Source organism: Pongo abelii, chromosome 17 (genome assembly GCF_028885655.2).
Source record: "Pongo abelii isolate AG06213 chromosome 17, NHGRI_mPonAbe1-v2.0_pri, whole genome shotgun sequence".
Classification (NCBI taxonomy): domain Eukaryota; kingdom Metazoa; phylum Chordata; class Mammalia; order Primates; family Hominidae; genus Pongo; species Pongo abelii.
In genome coordinates, this window is record NC_072002.2 from 57,651,045 (window position 1) to 57,671,843 (window position 20,799).

The 20,799-nt window shown below is 35.3% G+C and overlaps 1 protein-coding gene across 1 annotated transcript; it reads right to left on the bottom strand.

Moving 5' to 3' along the window:
• Window positions 1–498: 498 nt before the first annotated feature.
• SYT4 (synaptotagmin 4) lies at window positions 499–10,103 on the bottom strand. Its single transcript, NM_001134195.1, is given in 4 exon segments — window positions 499–3,245; window positions 4,304–4,424; window positions 6,182–6,996; window positions 9,848–10,103. Coding segments are annotated over 4 exon segments (1,278 nt in total). The 5' UTR covers window positions 9,882–10,103; the 3' UTR covers window positions 499–2,937.
• Window positions 10,104–20,799: the final 10,696 nt, after the last annotated feature.

Genomic DNA, 20,799 nt, shown 5'->3' on the forward strand with positions numbered 1-20,799 from the left:
GGCAATGAAAGGTGTTTAAATAAGAAATGAGATAAAGGTAAAAACAGGAGTAAATAAAGAATGATGGCTGAAAATACTGGGGAGAAAAGTAAATGAAACATAGAAAAGTGAATAAAATTTAGAAAAAAGTCAAAGAATATGAGAATGAGCCTAAACATCTAGCAAAGCCAGTTGATAAGGTCCCCTTGAGGAGAGTGGAATGGTATGGAGGGAAGGGCAGGGCAGGCCATGAAATCCTCGAGTACTATTCTTTCCTTCTTGATTCCATTGCCTATGCTCCTTGATCCTCAAGTTTTGCTTCTGTATGATAAGGATAATGATATCTGCTCCAGATGATTGTTATGAAGATTTTTTTAAAAGGTGTATTAAAGATTCTGGTGCTCAGTAATTAATGGTCCCTAACCTATGCAAGGAGATCCACTAGGGAAACTTGAAAATTCAGTCAGCAATAAGAGAAGCCTTATTACAGAGTCCATTGGCAGAAAGTCTGCATTGAAATGGGTTGGGCAAAAGCAGCAATTTATTCATGTCTTACAAACATGGTCTTACAAACATCATACAGAGCTGGCACAAAAGAACAGACACTGTCTCGTACACCATGCTTCCTTCCAAAACACTTCTATTGAGTTACAACATCAGAACAAATCAATTACTGAGTTACACAGTTCTTCAAACATGTATACCTCCCCATTTGGGTGGTGAGATTGGCTAATCAGACAAACAATTAATTTACATGTTTAATACAGTGCAGGATTTGTAACAGGATTCAAGATATTCACATTGATATTGTAATACATTCTAAAACAGTACATTTTCAGAAATGATGAGATTAGGTATTAAGATCTCCCTGCCTGTTTCAATTCCTTTGTTGTTTCTTTTCTTAAAACCAGTTGCAAATAGTTTTACTCAACTTTTCACACTCAAAAACACTTTAAATTTTAAAAGCTAAAAACTATTTACAAATTATCCATTTTAATTTTAAAAGTGTTTGTTGTTGGTTTCATTGTTCCATGTTAAAAAAAAAATCACCCTTGTCCAACAACCATACCTCAGCTGCTACCACCATTAACTTCTGGCTGCTGTGAAGAATACTTAGAATTGGCCTCTTACAACTTTTCAGAGGTCCAAAATATATTCTGTTCCATGGCCCATGATACCAAATACACATACATAAAATGGCCATTTGACTTCCCCAAACTACACACCTACTACAGTTCATTTCATGTTGCTTTCACAGAAATGCCCAGTGGAGCAAGATGCTGTGAGGTGACTTTGTAGTGGAATGAAGACAATGATTGGGAAATATGCTTTTTTAATCCCAAAGTCATTTTAAAGCACAAAAAAGAGGTTGATTTCTAATCTTTATACATACAGAATGTAATACATTTTCTTTACATTAGGCATAGTCATAAAAAGCATGTATAAGTTGTTTGGAAAATGCATTTTTCATAGAATTTACAAACACTGTGATATCAAACACATTCTCAAAAACTGCTAAAGTACTGACACAAAACCTGACTCAAAATGTAAATTTTTCAGTAGACTTAATTTCTAACTTGCATATTTAATAATTCAACTGTACTCAAGTTCCACTCATACTTCTCTAAGAACTCAAATATAGTGACATTACTCTCAAGTTAATTCTTTTCAAATAATCACAGGGTGCAGCTTTAATCTAACAGGTTCTGAATGAATTCAGAACCCTGGCACTGGAAAATGATACAAGACACAAGTCTGTAAACTGCTCTATAGACAACAGCTCAAGACAAATTAGCCTAGAAAAGATAGTGAAACACATTCTTTGTTGTGCTAATTTGACAGCTAAGTATATTTTGCATGAACATATGTAAATTATATTAAAATTGCTCTTGAACGATTTTGTAGTCTTACATTTGTTTGTTGGTTAAGTAACACTTTTTATCTGGCAATGTAAAAAATCTTCACAGTCTTTTCAAGTAGCATCTTAATCTTTTCTGGGGGACAATAAGTTAAATGAAAACTTAGGTGGCCATGCCGACTCTGGGTACAAACGATGGCCTTAAAAGTACACTTGCACACTATATCTATTTCCTATAAGAAAATTGCGCTTCTAACTGGATTTCTAGTTGAAGTTTATTTCTGTATTCACTAACTAATTCAACAATTTCACGAAGGTACATAGGGATTTCTCAGGCCACACTGAGGCTTGTGACAGGCAGTGAATAATCCAAGGCCATGGTTCTTATGTGAGGTTATATTTTACAAAATTTTGACTCACATGTAACCTTAGGGGGGAGAAAAATTATATTTCAGCCACAGTGTTCTCAACTCAGCCCTTTGATAAAATAATTTCTCAGCTTGTTCACTGTCCTTTTGAAATGAATCTAAGTTACTCATGATAAAATTGCATCGAATAATTACAAACCAAACTGAAATGACCAGATACTTTTATATGCAGGACAACCATTTGCACATGACATAATTAATAAATACAAACTGGAGGACATTTTTTTAGTATCTTTGGATTTAAAGAAAAATTGATTTCCCCAACCTGAAGATAAATGGATAAATTTTCACAAGGCAAGGCATACTTTTTGTTTTTAAATTTTAATCACATTAACTTTTTGTGACATGTTCCAATAAGATTGTCACATTTATAATTTGGGATTCTGGCACAGTATTCATAAAATGTCTGACTATTCCTAGTTATATCACTGGTAATCTGAAGGAGATACTGAGTATCTTATGAAAATTTATCCAACTCTTCTAATAAATAGGGAAATTATCATGATACACATTTGAAGTTACTTTCTGGTCTACTAATTCAATCCACTTCTAGCAACAACAACAACAAAAAAAAGGTAGCTTGATTTCCCAAGCTTGCAATCCGATATCGAAAGAAATAAGATTTCTCCTTGCCTAGCAAAAACCTTTAAGTTCCAACTCACGGCTAGGATGCTAACCATCACAGAGCACGTGCCACTTGGCAATTTGTCTCCTGGGGTAGTCACAGATCTCTTTCCAGTGCTCTCCACCAGTTCCTTCTGCTGCTGCACCCAAGACTAACTGCCCGATTACCTCATTTCGGGACCCCCTTTCAGAATCCAAAACCAAAAATTCAACACTTATATCTTCAAGGCCCTCACAAGGAATATCAAAGACAAACAGCTCATTGAACACTGCATTGGGGGTGCATTTCTTCACATGAGTCTTCTTCTTGGAGATTCTCTTTTTGGCATGGTACAGGTTCACTTTGACATAGGGATCTGCAGTGGAACATAACAGGCATTACAATGGCATAACTGGGCTGGAGAGCTGATATCAAGATAACAGTACCCTTAGAGATCATGGCATGCCAATGACGTGTGGTTACCAGGAAAATAAGTCAAAACAACGGAAAAATATGGATAAAACTTGGCATTTCTCTTGTCAACAGAATTGAAAATAAGGAAGAATATGGAAAATAAGAGAAAAAAGTTCTCAATTAGAGAATAAAGGAAAAAATTAATGATAGGAAAAGAGGTAACACAAAAGGAAAGAAAATAGAATGTTCTATGGACCCATTCTGACTTACTCCAGAGAATAGGATAGAAGGAAAAAAAATGTATTAGACAACATCTAGCTTTACCGACTTGTGTGACTTTGGGTGAGTCTATTTCCCTGACTTTTGGCTGTGTTTTCCATCGAATGAGGATTTAGAGTCCACAATGGCAATGCTCTTTTTAGTTTTAACTTTTATGAATTTCTGTAGTCACAGCCTGGATTTGCTTTCTGTTTCCTAGTGTTGAGCTTCTCTGTGTCATTGTTAGTATGTGGATTTTAAGTTCATGCTACTTTATCACAATAACTTTTGCCTTTTTCTGGTGGCAGCATATGAGTTAATTTTAGCTTCACAATCTAATCTTTTAAGACCATGTTTTCAAGTCCCATCATTAAATAATAATAATATTATTAGACGATATTTGAAGAAGTATGTATTTCTAGTTCCCACAAGGCCTCTCAGGGTGAGTAGCATTATGTCCAGTTTGTACAGTTTAAGAAACATACCCAATCATATTTTGCTAGTGAATGGAAGGGTTAGGATTTGAACTCAGGTAATTTTAAACTGTAGCTTATTTTGTTTCCCATTGTGCTATACAACACAAAATTGGTGTTTCGTTTCATTTTTTGTAAAGTTAGTCATAAAACTAAAAGCTAACTTTATAGCAGATACATAAGGTATTAGAGAAAAGATAAAACAGAAGAGTAAGAGTAGGTGGGCTCATTTGCAGTAAAATACATTCCAATCATACAGTGAATCTGAATATTTCAGAAGCATTCTTACCTGAAAGTCCGGACACATCAGATTTAGGCAGATGTCGAGCTTTTAAGACAACCACAGTTAGAGTGTTTGTGGTGGACTGATAGCAGAGAGAGATCAGTAACTCACCCCGTCCTGAAGACTTCTGCAGAAAGAGAAATGTGATATAAGTATTTCTATCTTTTTAACTTTGAAGTTTGTACTTTCACTAAAGTTTAAATAGAATTGTCATTTAAATGTAATCTTCTTACTTATTTTTATTTTAATATTCTAAGGATTGAAGAGTAACTAAAAGCTTTTGTGCAGTACCATCGCTGCTTGAAAAACCACTGCCTGCCGTCTCCATCTTGTGGTCTTGTTTGGTACTACAGGAAGTTAAAATTAGCAATAAATTGGCCACACCCATTACTTAGAAATGTTTAAAGGATATTTAAATTATATCCTACACATGATTATTTTTGGCTTTTGGTTTTTAATAACATCTCTACTTTTCAAAGTTATTAATAGTAATAAAGCTTATCTAATTATTTGCATGAGTATGTGTTGGGTCAAATGACTGTACACATACTCATGCAAAAAATTAGGTAAGTTTGATTTGATTTCAGATTCTTTAGCACCGACATATTGAAATTTGAACTCAGACCTAATGAGAATTATTCTGATCCCAACTACATTCCTGGCCCAGAGGGATAATGGAGTTAAAATTCTCTGCCTCTTTCACAACAGCAAGTTTCCATTTAAGCCAAGGAATGAATTGATTTTAAGTATTGGAGAGCATTGTTTTTGGACAGTGTCATAGCATCCTTCTTTGCATGCTACTTAGATTTCATTTGTACTTTAAAGACAATAGATAAGATATCCAATAATTCAAAGTAAAAGTTTTGACTGAAAGTAACAATACATTAACTTGGTGTTTGTTTGTAACTAAGAGTGATGGCTAACACAAAACTAAAACTGCAATATATTTATACAAAAACTAATATGGGACAGCTGTATAAGTAGGCACTCTAAGGAGAATAAGAGTAGAAGAAAGATCCTTATTCCCACTGTGCCACTTAACCAGCCGGCTGTCTCAAACAAGCTATGGAATGTCTCTGAACCTTGACCTTCATTAATTTCAATAGGAGAGGAGACAGTCAAAATGAGCTCTCAGGTTTTCAGCTCTGAAACACTATGTTGTTTAAAAGACACAAATTAGTATGTTTATTGATTTTCATAAATCATTCTATTATAGAGAGAAGTTATTCTGAAATACCACTGTTGAAATCGAGTTTCAAATTTAAAGTGAAAATGGGGTTAAATTTGTTTCATTGATGTCTTACTATTTTCTAATAAACCCAGAACTACCAGAGTAGTATAACTACAAAAATAGTGGAACTCACTCCCTACTATACAATTTAGAGATGAGCATTTATAATTGAAAATGACGTGATGCCTCCTCCTTGAAAGGCAATTCCATGGAAAGTCAATACAATTTCCAAATCTTCAGGAAGAATTGATTTAATTTTAAATTTCAATTTTAAATTCAATTATGTTGACCTTGAAATCTCTTTGTTAACTTGCTTATGAATAAGAAATATTCACCTGTATTTTAAAGTAGCAGTGTCTGTCAAAATATTTATGACAGAGATTAACAAAAGTATTTACATAGGGGATATCTAAATATCCATAAAGAATGCCTATTTATTTTACATCATTAAAACACTTTGAGTATTTCAGTTATGGATTAAATTTTATTTCATCTTCTCTATTCCCTTGATCTCCATTAGATTATAATTAATAATAATTAAACATGGTAAGGATGATATGTACAAGCTTATCATATTAATAAAAATTCCTTAGACACCAAAATGCTACATAAAAGATTGTTTATAAATACTTTAAGCACTGAAAATAAATTACCCTAACATTTCTCTTGATGATCTCTCTGTTCATTAACATTTTTCCTTCACATAATTCAATTCCCGAGAGAGGAATTAGAACTTCCCCAATGATATCATCTCTTGAAAACCTGTCAAAACTCAAAATTGTGAAGTGCAAGGCCAATTCTTGGATTTGGGTGTAGGGGATCCCATAGAATGTAAAGGTCTCATCAAAAGCTGGATCCAAGGTTTTTCTCAGCACTCTAGTTTTCACTTTATGCTTCTTCTCTGGGAGGATCGTCATTTTGATATATGGGTCAGAGGTCATCGACTGTTCATCCATGGCTGGCAAGCCACGGGCTTCCTTGATGTTGACCACAAATGCTTTTTTCTCGAAGTTGTATTCTAAGGAGAAGAAGAGAGTTCCCAGCTTCTCTTGTTTCTCTTCTGAAGTAAGGGAAGTGCTGGACTTTAAACTCTCAGGGGAAACTGACTCTTTTTCCCCTTCTAAAAAGAGCTTCGGGGTTGCATTCTCCAGATCAGAAGGACTGCCAGGTTTGAGGTTGGTTTTGGGAAAATTGCCATTGAGATCTCTCTTTTCAAGATCCAGATGCAATGAATTCTTTGGCACAGCTGGCTTATTCTTCACTTCATTTTTATCATCTGCTCCAAACTTCTTTTTGCTATTTAGGTTTTCAGGGTAAATATCAACTCCCTTAAGCACATGCACAAACTTGTATGGAGGAGTCTTGTTAGACTTGGATGATTTTCTCTGACAGCAGATCCATGCAAAAAGAGAGACTGTGAAGACCAGGCCAAATGCACTGAAGATCCCCACCACTGTGGGGATTTCATCTGAAAAATCAAATGACCAATAATATACATTAAAGAAGCAGAGCTGGAGATATGAGCCTTTTGAAAAGCATAATAGAGCTAGCAATTGCTATAGGTTGGATAGATTGAATTACTTTCCAGCTGCTCTGGGTATGAGTTAAGTGTATATTTCACACTAACTTCAGGTACAAACACATCCCCACAGGAAAAACATAAAGTTTGGTAGAAATTCCTTCATTTAAGTAGTTTTTCATTAATGAAATAAAAAGATGAAAATGGTCCTGAATCAGATATGGGGGAATGCTTAATGACTCTGACCTATCTTTGTTTTCTCAGATAACATGAGACAACTACAATATGATGGATCAGTACTAATTTCATTATTTTTTTTTTGTCATTTTGAGGCTTTCCAGAGCATCAATTTTTACTGGAATTCTAAGTAGTTCTTTACTCAGAATTCAAGCAGCAAACATTTAGGGACTCAGTGGTTCACTCAGTAGGAAATTGATTGTGAAATGGTATTTGCCATTGTCACAAACTCATTAATAATTTTCATCCCAATTATGGAACAGTAGTAAAATAAATATACATATATTAGAGAAAATAAAACAAAAACAGAAGAGCAACAAGGTACCGATATTTTGTAACTTATAACACTACCATCCCTTTGTATGACAATCTCAAATTTCTCAGTCAAACACTGAATTATACAAAGTATAAATTAATAAAACTTAAATAAGATAAAAACAGAACAATGATTATAAGTGAATCAGCATTCCTTGACATGTAATGAGAACAGTGAGATTTAGAGTTCAATTTTATCTATAACTGTCTCTTCCCCTAGCACATGGCATGGCAAATGATAATCAAACTGAAATTGTCATTATTTTCTTGAATAATGGCACATTAAATTACTGACATTAGGTAATATCAATTATGCATAAGGCTTATCCTATTTTATATGTAAGCATCTTTCTTGAACAAATGGTTAGTAACACTGTGGAAGTAAAAGCAGTATTACTACATGTATACATAGTGAATCCGTAGAGTCAATGCTTAATATCATCAAAGTGAAAATAACTAATGTAATATTATATACATTTAGTTCCATTGCAATATGCTTTTTATCCTAAATAGTAAACAATAAAGTTATACGTTCCGGCCCAGAAAGGGTTAAAACTTTTCTAAATAACCACAAGAAATCCAGTCTTTTGATACTTCCCTTCCCCATCCCCCCAAATCTTCTGCCAATCTACTTCATAATTACAAAACTGAATTCAGAGAATGTAAGGTTAAGAAAAGAGAAATGAAATAGAAGATAAAAAAGCCAATAAAATTGCAATAAAAATCCTGTATTTTAATGTACAGAAACTGAATCATGTAAAGATGAAATAAACCTTTGACTTCTCCAGGTGGAAAAAAGAAACAGTGACTACTACAGTATAAAGCAAGAGCTAAAGATAATCAGCTAAACTTGGTATCAGCTTTTCAGTTTTTCCTTCTATTCAAGTCTTTGTGAAAAAAAATGCACCCACGTTCCTGGACCATAATAACCCAAGGCCAGGGAGCAAAAGCAAAGTCATGAACTGAGACAGTTCTTTAGCCAATGTAAAAACAATAAAAACAGTAGAAAATCATTTTTTAAAAGTAGACTGATAGTCTATGCTAGAACATATTTTCACTGGCACAGCCTCTAAAAATTCCTCCCTATTAGAAAATCATTCAGCTTTCAAATGAAGAATTGGGAATAAACGTCATACCAAAATAAACCCAATAACCCAAATGGAAGGCTGGGAAAGAAATTCATTTATGAATATAATATCACAAATTGTCCCTATTTAATAGTTGTGTCAAATGGCAAACATTTTACATAATATGGAAACTCTTATCTATTCCCTATGTATTCTCTACTGGTAAGGTCTTACAGTCTTGAAAGCCAAGATCATAGTTATTTTACTCAGCTTAATAACAATTATCACACATCTGTAGATATCAATCCTCTTCACAAACTTCTATGAAATTTCATGATTTAAAACATATGTGTAAGTAAAATTCTGACCTTTTTCCTTTGGAATATACTGGGATCTAAAAATAGTACTTTTTTATTCTAAGAAGTACATCTAATTTTATGTACTGAAACCAAAAACTTGGTGTAAGAAAAGGAAAACTGAACGGGAAAATTGGAGCCCTAATTCAAGTTTCCAGCAGCTTTTAGCTAACTGTGCAACCTACAATACTTCCCTCATCTCTCTGGGCTTTGGTTAGCTCAGCAGTGAAATGAAATGGGCTGAGCCAGTTCAGTTTGAAACTCCCTTTAACCCTGCTACCATATGATTCTGTCTTTCACTAGCAACATATTTCAAAGATACAAGAAAAACACAGCAGAGAAAAACACCCATAGGGTACACCCTGTAATAAAATATACATTGCCAAACCCCAATAGACAAGTTGCTTTTTTTAACCAAGATCAAACCCCAATGTAACCAGAGATATATTTATCTTCTCCCAATAAAATATAGATTTACCTACAAGTAAGAATCACCTACAAAATAGATGAAACCAACATGGGAAAAACAGACCCCTTTTTCTTTACTCAGTGCATGCTGCAATTTACAGGAGTACCTGAAAATTTAAGAACTTCTTGAAGGTAAATTCTCCCTAACAGAAGACAGTTTTAGGGAGAGAGATTCTAAGGAAGGGAGAGAAGCTGCAGAAATAAGCCACAATTGCCTGACTGCCATTCTCATTTTCCTTTTAAATTAACTACCTAGGAAATCTGTATTCAACAACCGGGGAAAAAATAAATGAATAAACAGTCCACTCCAGAGTATTCAAGGAATAACCGCAGTCATAAGTTCAGTAACTTGCTTACCAAATTCTTCCCGGCTGGTGGTGATCGGAGCCATTTTTTACTGCGTGTTCTGTCCGAGGTGCTGAAGGGAAAACTGCCTGGCTGGATTCACTTGCCTGGATCTGAAGCGCCGGCTTTCGGAGCGCTGAAAACAACAGCGCAGAGCCCAGGGGACCAGCTCCTGGAACAGGGAGGAGGCAAAGAGGGAGGTCCACTCGCCCTCGCAGTGATTTGCCACCTCGGTTCCTGTTTTGGCTCTTCTGAGAAGCTCGTCTCCGAGACTCCAGACGTGGCTGGAACCCGAATTGACGCAATCCTGACGCTACAGGGCTGAAATCAGCACCTGCCCCCCTCCCATCCTCCCTTCAAGCTTTCCTTCTTGCTTCCTCCCTCCTCTCTTGAGGATTCAACACATGCTCATCAATTATTTTAACTGTTGGACCACTAGAGATTAGCTTTGCTGTTTTGTAGGGGGCTCGGAGGCTCACCGAGATGAGCCCTGAAACTGATCCCTGTCAGTTCCTAATATAAAATCTCCTGATCACCTAGATGAATAAAAATATGTTTCTGAGTTTTCAGAATAACATAACTTACAGAGGAGAAATTTCTGCTTCAAATTACTCTTTTTAAGATGCAAAAACATATTTTCTTGCTTTTTAATTTTTTTCTTTGATATGTTATACCTGTGATACTTATTACATTTAGAAAAGATTCACTACAAATTGATCCATTTGATATAAGATAGTTTCCCCACTATAATCCTTTATGTTCTAAAAAATTATTGGTCTAAATATTTTGCTGGAACAGTTGATCCTTCCTGGTCTGTCAGCTCTCTTCCCTTTAATATCTGACATTTGACCAGTTAAAGCACTTAGGAACAGATGGGGATAATCCCTTGGATATTCAGAGTCACTCTCAGTTATGACTTTTGCAAATAATGAGACTGCTTCTGAAATGACATTTATGGTTAAAAGCCCTGACTTACAGTACGTTTGTACAAAATAGTTTCCAAAATCAGGCCAACATCTAAAGTACATTGGTAACACTGGTTACTTCAAAGGAAAGCATTCCTTTTTCTAAACTGATGATATTCTCGGAGGTGAAAAACTGTGAAAAATATGGTGTCAGATTCTGATTCATTTGAATCTGAAGAGTGTGCCTTTCTAAAACAAATGCTTAGCAATTTTTCAAAGGAAAGAAGTCAAGCTGTAACTCCAACTGTCAATTATTGCTCTGCGAAGAATTTCTTTGCTCTGGAGTTAATAAGGAAATGACATTCAGTGTGTCCTGGGATGTGGGAGAAGGCATACAGGGTGAGTCTCAGAAAGCTACTGTGCAAGTGACAGGTCCCTGCACATTGGCTAGCAGCAGCCCAGAGCATCAGCGCTCTGTCTGGGGAGAAATTGGCTTCAGTTCTTTGCATCATGGAAAATTTTATAAACCAGTCTTTTTTCTTTGCTATTCTATTTGCTCCCACATACTTGGCATTCAAGTGTTCCTCTAACAGATTTTTTTAAACTTTATATCTTCATGCTATGAAAACACACAAACTAATTTGCTGTATTTAATTTTTCCGCTGGCAGAGTCTGTGGTTGTGTCTTTATCATTTCACTTCATTCAGATTACCTATTTCCTTAATTATGCATGCATGCACCCTGTGGGATTGTCCCTAGAAATAAATATCCATTAGGTTAAAGAATAAGTGGCATTTATTTGTGATGCATATCATAGGTGGACCAAATACATACTATGATGTTTACTAAAGTATGTATTTTCTAGCTAAGTTATTGCTAACATATGTTTAAGCTCATTTGTTGTAAACATAAATTCCTTATCTGTTTGTTCTATATAAATTAGTATCTTATTAATTTTACCTTCATATGGTAAAATGTTGTTATCTGTAAACTGTACGGATTGTTTAAACTCTATTTCTACGGAACCCACCCCATCCTTTGCTGTCTGACATCTGAGGAAACATTGTGATAAGATTACCTCTTGCCCAGAGCTAATGCTATTGTGGACTAAGTAACTATTTCATTGCTTGCTTTATAAGCAAACTGAAAAGAACTGTTATTAATTAAAATGCCTGAAGTTTCCCTCATTTTCATTTGATGAATAACATTTTAGGTATTATTCAATCTCTTTAGACAAGCTTCTAGCAACACCAGATGAGGAGTGGGCAGTAGACAGACCCCACACAGAGAAAAACCTGTAAGTTTTTATGATTGAGATTCACACCCTACCACATTATTGAATTATTCTTTTTAGATCCATCAAACAAGTAACCAATTTACTGACGTGCAAAATACCGCTCTAGCAAGGGAGACTTGGGAGGAGGAGTTGTTGCTAGGTAACCACTTTTTCACCACCCAAAACACACAGCCTCAAACAAGTTCTTACTTTGGCAAACGCAGACCATTCTGTGCAGGCGGCAGTATTTACTTCAGAATGATTCTTTCACTGTTAAAATGGTTCAACTTTTACATTACTTTCTTTTCCAATTGCAAATGTCTATATATAATTTGAGAAACAATTAATAGAACACTTGAATTTAGTTTTAAGAAATTCAGTTTAATCTGAAAGCTATTGATGACTAATTATATGATTGTTTTTATTCTATTTTATAAGTTAATTAAATTTAGTATATATTTTGATTTTTAAATTATTGTTTATTTATGTTATTTATTAATTGTATAGTTCAGTCTATATTTTCTCTTTTCTCTTCTTTGAAAAATATTATTGGTGAAAGTATTTAGAACCTCATGCTAAGAAAAATATAATTTCAAAAGGTTTTGAAAATGTTGCCATGATCTTCAGTAATCTTTAGTAATACCTACATTAGTAATAAAATATCACTTTACTAAAAAATCATTTTACCCACTGGTATGTGGGTGGAGTAGACTGAAGTATCTGATAATGGGAAATGGATAATTGTTTCAATGTTCCATATTATTATATTATGAATGCTGACTCTAATGCTAATGGAATAGATTTGTATTACAAACACACCCAAGTAAAAATCTTGCATGACAAACGCTTCTTCATCTGGTATCACAGAAATCCCTTTACTACATTTGTTTTTCTTCAACATATTCAGCATTTACTATGTGCATTTAATAGTTCATATATGACAGTGAACCCAAACCACCAAATAAATAAATAAAGCTTACATTCTTCTTTTCTTTATTTTCTTTCAACGTATATTAAACATGTATCACTAGATTTTTGCTAAGTGAGTGATTTATATTTGTCAAAATGAAAAAAATGATCTTTTTCTTCATGGAGCTTACAGACTACAGAAGAAGTTGACAGCTTTTTTCTCTAGAACTAGACAAAAAAAATTATTAGATCATAATTACATACATATTTATTTTGCCTTGTTCTTTCTACAAACTCTGGTCAGCACTATTCTACAGCCATCACACCTATCTTATTCAGTCCCGTCTTATTGACCTTTTCCCCATTACTATGGATTCATTATGATTCTTACACAGATTGCATTTTTTTCTTTCCCTGTATCTCTCTATAAATTCTTTATCCTTTAAGAATCAGTTGAAGTTTCATTTGTACTGTGAAGTTTCTGACTTATCAGCACTCATGGATTTCTTCTGATTTAAATTCTTACAACACTATCTCTAGTGAAGTCTTTTAAGCCAGCTTGACATATCCTTGATCTACATACCAACAATTCCCAAAAAGATAAACCAAAGGCCTTCCCTAATGCTAACCCCCAATATTCCACAAGATTCTAATTTTTTTATCTTCTCTGCACTAATTTATTTTTATGACTCCTACCTCCATTTTATTTTTACTTTTTAGGCCTGCCTTCACACTGCGGCCTTTGAATACACTTCTCAAATTCCTAAGTCTTGATATCTCAACAATAATTTGATCTAGAGCCATCCTAGAAGACTTTTCTCTTTCAGTTCATCTTGAATGTATTTCTTGCTAGCTCCTCTCCCTCCTTTTTCAATCTATTCCTAAGTAAGACCTCTCTTAGCCTTCCATTATCACTAAAAAACTGGGATTTGGCAGAGCAGAAGTATACTAAATTATTCATTTCAGGTAATGGAGATGTAAAAAATGTTTTATTATTAGACAATATTTATTTTGAAAATATAAAGATAAATACTGGTAAAACTGGCATGGATTAAAGCTCAAAAAATTACTGGATTATATATAGTCTTACATAAAATAGACAGATATTAAAAAACAAGAAGCAAGAGTAGGTTAAAATGAATCATAAAAATGATATGAAAGAAAAACAAGCAGATAAATTGAGTAAAATCTAATCATCTAAGTAAGCATGGAAGATTGACAAATTCCAAGGTAAAAGATCTTATACTGAGTTAAAAAATAAAGTTTAACCATATGCTGCTCATAGTAAAAATACTTAAATAGTGGCTAAAATACTTAAATAACAGAATGCACAATGATTTATTAAACATAGATAAATGAAAAGGATTAAGTTAAAAAGTCAAGAATAAAACTTGCTAGGCTTGGTGGCACACCCGTGATCCCAGCACTTTTGGAGGGCTGCGCACGCTGGCATGCCTGTGATCCCAGCATTTCGAGAGGCTGGGATAGGCAGATCGCTTGAGCCCAGGAGTTCTAGATTGGCCTGGGCAACGTGGCAAAGCCCCATCTCTTCAAAAATTACAAAAAATATTTGGGTATGGTGGCATGCGCCTGTGGTCCCAGCTATTTGGGAGGTGAAGATGGGAAGATCATCTGAGCCCAAGAGGCCAAGGTTGCAATAAGCCATGATCACTTCCCTGCACTTCAGCCTAGGTGACAGAGTGAGACCCTGTCTCGGGGAAAAAAAACAGTCAAGAATAAAACATCAAAAGAAATAAGATATACAATTTTACAATGTGAAAGTATATACTGACAATAAAAAGGCAACCATTTTTAAGGCTTATGCTCCAAATAGCTTACCATCAAATGCATAAAGCAAAATTGTGAAAAATATTGATGAGAAATATACAGCAACATAACTGTTAATTACAGACATTATTACTCCTTCCAACCACTTACAGACTATTTTAATTCCAGGCTTGGGCCTTTTATCTAGGATGACAAAGTTTTACTGTCATTTTTTAAAAATTCAAACTGTAAAATTCAAATTATTTTCAAGGCATGAAAACTCTTAGAGAACAGAGATATTTCCTCAAATATTTATTAAAGGATTACTACGAATTCTAAGAAAAGTGAGAAGATATTAAAATATATGATATTTTATTAAAAGAAATGGACTTAAAAATCAAGAAACTATAATCTTCAATGATCATGTAGTAGAACACCATTGAAAGAAGTATAGATATATATGTGTGTGTGTGTGCGTGTGTGTGTGTGTATCCAACAAACCAACAAACCAACAATCTCCTCACTAGCACATATAAATAACAGAGAAACTTTTACACAGGGCCAGGAGGTTCCATGGTTGATAATATACATGGCAGCATTCTGATAGCTGGAAGTTGAAGGCAACCTATAAATGTCCATTGCAACATGAATGATTAAATTGAGTTAGGATTCTGTAATTCTGAAGTTAAAAGCAACTGACTATATCTATATCTACATCTATTTCTGTATCTCTATCTATATCTAAAATACATATATATTCCAACACGCTTATATCTTATAAAATATTATGTTAGAAAATTAGAGTTATAGGAAAACACCATTTACATTATAGAGGATTTTATTTATGTCAGACCTTCCAAAAATAATTAGAAAGCCATATAAAATGTGTTTGAAAAAGTTTGTGTTACAGCATTTATGAATTGATGAGACAACTAAAGATTCTAGGGTCAAGATACAAGGGAAACAATAGAGAGGTGAACTGACAATTTGCAAGTCACTTTTCCTCTCAGGAAATTATCTGATTCTTAAAAGAAAATTTTAAAAAACTGAGAAATCAGGCAAAGAAACAGAGCTAAAAAATAGAAATGCAAGCAGATATTTTACCAATCTCACAGGACTGAAGAAGCAATAATTAGAGTTAGGGAATGCCTAGGAAGCTAGGAAAGAAGGGGCTGGAATCCTCAAAAGGAAGAAGATACAGAAATTGTCACTGCCCTGAGTGATTTTTAGACTCAAGACATTTGCTCAGTATTTCAACTTTCAGGCGAGAGGTTTAGAAGCTAAGCAGAAAGCCACTGAGAAACAAAATGATGTCTTCTGCCGACTCATGGTGCTGAGGATACAAAATGTGTTCAGTATTATCCATCAATGAAAAGAACTCTTGGCCGGGCATAGTGGCTCATGCCTGTAATCCCAACACTTTGGGACGTCGAGGTGGACAGATCACGGGGTCGAGAGATCGAGACCATCCTGGCCAACATGGTGAAACCCTGTCTCTATTAAAAATACAAAATTAGCTGGACATGGTGGCGTGTGCCTGTAGTGCCAGTTACTCAGGGGGCTGAGGCAGCAGAATCGCTTGAACTCGGGAGGCGGAGGTTGCAGTGAGCCGAGATCACACCACTGCACTCCACCCTGGTGACAGAGTGAGACTCCATCAAAAAAAAAAAAAAAAAAAAAGAATTCTTAGTAATCTCCACAGGCTCTAGTTGGGACTACTGTAGAACTACACCAAGGAGAACAGATAAATCATCTGTAGAATGAACCCTATAGAAACATAACCCTGGCTCCATGTAGCTTAGTTCCTGAGTGCATAAATGTAATGTCATTCTACCAGGGGATATTCAAACTCAATCTGAAAAAGATAATATCACCCAGAGCTGCTACAAGTTTTTATACACAATGTCCAGCATACGGTTAAAAAAATAAGGAGAAAGTATGCAATAAAAATAGGTCAATAGAGTAATGACGTAGACAACTGTCATTAATATTGACAAAAGACGATAAGATGAAGTTGTTTACCAGATAATTAGAATTTAGAAAACTCAGACGAACATTCTAGACCTAGAAAATACAGTTTTGTCTGAAATAAGAAGTAAATGGACATAATGAACAGAGGGTTGAGTAAAGTAATAGGATTGGTGAACCAGAAGAAAAGTCTGTAGATAACATCCAGACTAAAATAGAGCACTAAAAGTATGGAAAATTCAGAAAAGAGTTTAAGAGATATAATGAAACATGGTAAACAGTAGTAGCAGAAGTACAATTTGGCAACCCAGAAGTGAGGGAAAGAAAAAATGAAGTAGAAGCAATATTTGAAGAAAAAATAATGACAATGAAATTTCTCAACACAATGAAAAAGGTCAACCCGTATATTCAAAAGACACTAAATACTCCAAGCAGGATTAAAAGAAAACCACATAAAACCTCATAGTTAAATGACTAAGACCAAAAGGCAAAAAAAAATCTTGAAAACAATTAGAAAATAAGATAATAACATTTAAAATGCAGCAATAAGACTCATCCAACATCCCAATAGAGATGACAGATGTCTGAAGACAGTAGAACATCAACTTTAAAATGCTAAAAGAATAACTGCCAACCTAAAATCTAATGACAGCAAAATCAAGGTGAAAGAAAGAACTTTCTAGAAAAGCAGAAACAGAAAATCCATTGATGGCAAATGTTGACTAATAAAGGGAAAGTTATCACAGACAAAACCCAAATGCAGAGCAAAACAAGGAACATGGAAAAGGGTAAAATACATCTAGGTATGAATAAATGAATATTAATAATAAATATTCAGGGTGTGAGCTAACATGTAGAGGAATTTCGAATGTATGGCCAACAATAATTTAAAGGGTAAAATAGAATGATTTCAGTTCCAATGTTTTAAAATCTGGGAAATGTTAAAAGTAATAACTTATAGTTGACTTGTAATCTTCCAGGTAGTTCTAAACAACAGCAGGAAAAAATATAATTAAGAAGTGCCAAAAAGCTAATAAAAGTTAAAAGAAAGAAAGAATAGAAAAGAGAGAGAAATAAGTGGTTTAATAGAATATAAGTAAGAATTTGGTGTGTATTAACCTAAAAATATCATTATATTAACTAATTATTAAATATTCCTTTTAAAAAGAGAAAAAAGTTTGTCAGACTAGGCAAAAGATAAAAACCCAACTCACTAATTCTATACTGCTTATGAGAGACAAAATTTAAAAATCAGAAAACAACAAAGTGAAAAGAAAAATATCCTGTCTCTTGTACACAATCCGAAGGGTAGAATCTATATTATATATATTCATATATACATATACCATATGTATAATATATATTCTGTTAAGTTGATACAAAAGTAATTGAGGTTTTTGACATTACATTTAACCACAAAAACTGCAATTACTTTTGCACCAATCTATATAATTATATATTCTGATATATGTGTGTGTGAGAAAAGTAGATTTTTAATTCAGACAAACTGGAATTAGAAAAAAATAACATTTTATCATAGCGATACAGGGTAGAGTGATAAATTTTTCACTATGTAAGGAAGATATAACGCTTTTAAATTTGTACGTGCCCATTAATATAGCTTTAGAAAATATAAAGCCAAACATGGAAGAACTATATGAGAAATAAAAAAATCCACATCATAAAGAAAACTCACCCAAACTTTGTCATAAGTGATACAAAAAGCAAGGAAAATCAGTACAGATATACAATATTTAAATGAATTAAAAAATTTGACCTAATTATCAACTACCATGGAATTTGATAATTATACAACAATAATCTTTACAAGAGAACATTGAACGCGGATCACAGAAGAATCTCAATAGAAATTAGAGGAAAATAGAGGGGAGGAGCCAAGATGGGCGAATAGGAACAGCTCTGGTCTACAGCTTCCAGCGTGAGCGACGCAGAAGACAGGTGATTTCTGGGTTTCCAACTAAGGTACCGGATTCATCTCACTGGGAAGTGCCAGAGAGTAGGTACAGGACAGTGGGTGCAGCGCAATGTGCGCGAGCCAAAGCAGGGCGAGGCATCGCCTCACCCAGGAAGCGCAAGGGGTCAGGGAATTCTCTTTCCTAGTCAAAGAAAGGGGTGACAGACAGCACCTGGAAAATCGGGTCACTCCCACCCTAATACTGTGCTTTTCCAATGGGCTTAAAAAACGGCACACCACGAGATTATATCCCGCACCTGGCTCAGAGGGTCCTACGCCCATGGAGTCTCACTCATTGCTAGCACAGCAGTCCCAGATCAAACTGCAAGGCGGCAGCAAGGCTGGGGGAGGGGCACCTGCCATTGCTGAGTTAGTTGTTTGATTAGGTAAACAAAGCGGCCAGGAAGCTCAAACTGGGTGGAGCCCACCACAGCTCAAAGAGGCCTGCCTGCCTCTGTAGGCTCCACATCTGAGGGCAGGGCACAGACAAACAAAAAGACAGCAGTAACCTCTGCAGACTTAAATGTCCCTGTCTGACAGCTTTGAAGAGAGTAGTGGTTCTCCCAGCACGCAGCTTGAGATCTGAGAACGGGCAGATTGCCTCCTCAAATGGGTCCCTGACCCCCAAGTAGCCTAACTGGAGGCACCTCCCAGTAGGGGTGGACTGACACCTCACACGGCCGGGTACTCCTCTGAGACAAAACTTCCAGAGGAACGATCAGGCAGCAGCATTTGCGGTTCACCAATATCCGCTGTTCTGCAGCCCCCGCTGCTAATACCCAGGCAAACAGGGTCTGCAGTGGACCTCTAGCAAACTCCAACAGACCTGCAGCTGAGGGTCCTGTCTGATAGAAGGAAAACTAACAAACAGAAAGGACATCCACACCAAAAACCCATCTGTACGTTACCATGATCAAAGACCAAAGGTAGATAAAACCACAAAGATGGGAAAAAAACAGAGCAGAAAAACTGGAAACTAAAAATCAGAGTGCCTCTCCTCCTCCAAAGGAACACAGCTCTTCACCAGCAATGGAACAAAGCTAGATAGAGAATGACTTTGACGAGTTGAGAGAAGAAGGCTTCAGACAATCAAACTACTCTGAGCTACAGGAGGAAATTCGAACAAATGGCATAGAAGTTAAAAGCTTTGAAAAAAAATTAGACGAATGGATAACTAGAATAACCAATGCAGAGAAGTCCTTAAAGGACTTGATGGAGTTGAAAACCAAGGCACAAGAGCTACATGAAGACTGCAGAAGCCTCAGCAGCCGATGTGATCAACTGGAAGAAAGGGTATCAGTGATGGAAGACAAAATAAATGAAATGAAGTGAGAAGGGAAGTATAGAGAAAAAAGAATAAAAAGAAATGAACAAAGCCTCCAAGAAATATGGAACTATGTGAAAAGACCAAATCTACGTCTGATTGGTGTACCTGAAAGTGACGGGGAGAATGGAACCAAGTTGGAAAACACTCTGCAAGATATTATCCAGGAGAACTTGCCCAATCTAGCAAGGCAGGCCAACATTCAAATTCAGGAAATACAGAGAAGCCACAAAGATACTCCTCGAGAAGAGCAACTCCAAGACACATAATTGTAAGATTCACCAAAGTTGAAATGAAGGAAAAAATGTTAAGGGCAGCCAGAGAGAAAGGTCAAGTTACCCACAAAGGGAAGCCCATCAGACTAACAGCTTATCTCTCGGCAGAAACTCTACAAGCCAGAAGAGGGTGGGGACCAATATTCAACATTCTTAAAGAAAAGAATTTTCAACCCAGAATTTCATATCCAGCCAAACTAAGCTTCATAAGTGAAGGAGAAATAAAATACTTTACAGACAAGCAAATGCTGAGAGGTTTTGTCACCACCAGGCCTGCCCTAAAAGAGCTCCTGAAGAAAGCACTAAACATGAAAAGGAACAACCAGTACCAGCCACTGCAAAAACATGCCAAATTGTAAAGACCATCAAGGCTAGGAAGAAACTGCATCAACTAAGGAGCAAAATAATCAGCTAACATCATAATGACAGGATCAAATTCACAAATAACAATATTAACTTTAAATGTAAATTGGCTAAATGCTCCAATTAAAAGACACAGACTGGCAAATTGGATAAAGAGTCAAGACCCATCAGTGTGCTGTATTCAGGAAACCCATCTCTCATG